The sequence below is a fragment of the Cyprinodon variegatus genome, unplaced genomic scaffold (assembly GCF_000732505.1).
Source record: "Cyprinodon variegatus isolate N-32 unplaced genomic scaffold, C_variegatus-1.0 Scaffold63, whole genome shotgun sequence".
NCBI lineage: Eukaryota > Metazoa > Chordata > Actinopteri > Cyprinodontiformes > Cyprinodontidae > Cyprinodon > Cyprinodon variegatus.
Genome location: NW_015150516.1, coordinates 1,729,248 through 1,732,077, shown reverse-complemented (window position 1 = coordinate 1,732,077; position 2,830 = coordinate 1,729,248). Strand labels below are relative to the sequence as shown.

At 39.5% G+C, this 2,830-nt stretch overlaps 1 protein-coding gene across 2 annotated transcripts in view; it reads left to right on the top strand.

Annotated features, from left to right (window-relative positions):
• The window catches only part of LOC107082825 (uncharacterized protein C7orf57 homolog), a 14,505-nt gene extending 14,245 nt beyond the window's left edge, over window positions 1–260 (top strand). For both annotated transcript variants that reach the window (XM_015371702.1, XM_015371701.1), the window contains exon 8: window positions 179–260. In XM_015371702.1, the coding sequence (XP_015227188.1) occupies window positions 179–237 (59 nt within the window). In that variant the 3' untranslated portion in view covers window positions 238–260. The remainder of the gene's footprint in view (window positions 1–178) is intronic.
• The last annotated feature ends 2,570 nt before the right edge of the window (window positions 261–2,830 follow it).

The following is a 2,830-nucleotide window of genomic DNA, read 5'->3' as shown; positions in this document are numbered from 1 at the left end:
AACATTAAATTAGAGGTAATGTTCAGGTTGGACCCATTTGAAAGAAAACCTTCACTGATGTTTATGATTTTCACGTATTAAAAGGAAGATATTTCCATGGCTTTCACTGATGTAGGGCAGATGACAGGTTATAGAAGCGACTAAAATCATGCATGCAATGTTTGTTTCTGTTCTCCAGGTGTGACCTCAGAACAGACCAGCACCGTCATGACGGAGGATGTGGACGATCTGGACTAATTGGCTCCGTTTCTGTTTTGCAGCAAAAAAAAGGGGCTGTTCATTGAGGTTGTTATTTTTTTTTCCCCCACATGAAGGTGTGAACAAACCTCTTAGTTTTCGTCATGTTTATTGTAAATCCACTGACTGTTAGGGGTTGTGCTCATGTTTATGCAACTTTCTGTCTTTATTTATTGCTTTAATTTTTATGGAGAGAAGAGAAAAGAATGCTGTTTCTGAGTAGATTAGTTAGTGTTGGTGTCGTTTGGATTTCTTTGCTCGATTTGAAAGCAGGGCTGGAATCCAACAGCGGCCGGTTGGTTTTTTACCTCTGAGCCTTGTTGCTGTTTGCTTCCCGCCCTGGACGTATGAAGATCGACTTTAAATGTTTGTGCTGATGAATCGTGGTTCCAGTGGCGTGTATATTATTCGCTCCTGCCATCCTGAAGCTGTCGTGCGCTTCTTCTCCGGCTGAGACGGCAAGTAGGAACATTAGTTGAGACAGCAACCCTGCAGCTGTGATCACATGACGAAGTTAAAGCTGACGGCCGGAGTCGCTTTGGTTTGTTCGGGTAAAAAGAAGCCACATTTTTTTATTTGTTTCTTTTTAATCCTGCCAATACTTCTCTCACCTCCTCAAAGTAAGAAACATACAGCCTCGCTGCTGTTTACCTGCCAAAATAACAAGAATAAATCAGACGAGGCTGAAGCAAACCGCTTTAGATGCTTTAGTGCTAAAGTGCCAAGCTTGTTTTATCGCTGTGAAATCACTACATTCCCCTTCAGCTAAGATCAAAACTTTTCAGTTTCTGGATAGGCTGTGGGATTTTAACTAAAGAAACTTGAATTTCAAAAGCTCCTTTTCCTCTTTTATGTTTTTACATTCCTTGATAAATCTCGAAATCTACAGTAAAATGTTCTTAAAAGGGTTCAAACTGACGTGAAACTTGAAAAGCAGACAACCCATCGTTTCTGCCTCTCTTTGACGCGAATCCTTAGAAGCAGCAGAGCAAAGGAAGGAGCAAATCCATTAGAAACAGACTGTAATGTTCCCGGGTGCTGGGAGTCGTTTTAAAGTTGCGCCAGAAGTGCTTCTGCAGACGATAGAGATCTCCTCTTCCTCCACTTTGACTGCCAGGATCATCGGCAGGTAATGGATTCCTGTCTCACTTTAAAACGCCTTCGCCTTGACTCATCTAATAGAAGTCATTTTACGGCATGACTGAGTAAAATCCTAATCCCAGAGGGACATTCGCTTTAAAATGAGAAGGATTCCAGCGATGTGGTAAAACAAATCCATCTAATTAACGACGACGAGACACAGAACCACCTAGTTTTTAACGCAGCTGTTTTATTTAAATATATCCCATCTGTGCGTGCCGTGAAAAGTGTTGACACTGGTTTTACTTTGCAGTGAAAGTAACAGAGAATGTATCCTGTTCTGATCTTTTTTTTTTTTCCTTTGAGGTACGGGTTTATTATTTATGATCTGTTAAATATTCAGGTGAACGGTGTTCTGTCGTGTTTTTGAGTTTACAGAGCAGAAGTAGGAACCTTTAGTGGCTTAACGTCTCAAAGCTCTTCTCTCCCTTTCGCTTTTACTTGTTAAATTTTGAAGCAATGGTTTGAAAAATACAAATACGCCAGACAAAACTGAAGAAGGCAGCGTTTTAAAGGAGGTCGAGCCCCCTTCTCTTCACTTCTCAGTGTGTAACTCTTCTCTTGTTGAAAGGCTGCTCTCACACTATTAATTGTCACTTCAATAAATGGGCATGTGCATGTTCATGAGTGGTGGTGTTTTCTTATCCTTTTTCTAAATATGAAGCTGCATCAGCCTCTGATTCAACGTCGTCTGGATTTATTATGTTGTTCGTTGCAAAAACTAATATAAGGAAGTCAGTTTTTCTTAGTTTTTTTTTCCTTTATTTGAGCAGTTAGTCAATATACCAATTAATTTACGTGATTTACTTTTGAAACACTGTTAAATATAAACCATGTGTCTACAACTTGAAGGTTTCTCTCCGGTTCTTTTCCCTGAAAGGAGAGCAGTCGGGACAAACTCTTTAAATAACACTTCATAACTTATATCTATTAAAAAACAAGGAGACATGACAACAGATTCTGATAGAAATTGTAATCTTAGATCAGAGAAGTTGCTTAAAACTACAGAATGGCAGCTGCTTACCAGCCGGGCTCACTTCTCGGGAAGTGGCCCCGATAAACAGTTAGAGGCATCTTATTCATCTCCATTCTGCCACAACATATTTTACATCTGATGAGGAGGCATCTATGGCTTCAGACTTATCAAATTCTTATTCCATTCCCAAATATTTGCCACCAAGATGAAGATTATAACTTTATATCCAGGACAGAGGAACCGTCCTAATTAGATAAACTACTGGGGAAAACATTAGTTCTGACGCTCCGGTGAAGGTTCTCAATCATCCAGGTCATTCCGAAAAAATTAAAAACGATCTACTGGACTTTGTTTACAAGTTTAAAGACGTTTCGCTTTCCATTTAGGAATATTTTTCAATTCTAAATGTCAGGGATATCGTTGACATTTTGAATTGAAAAAGCTTCCTGGATGGGAAGTGAAACGTCTTCAAACTTG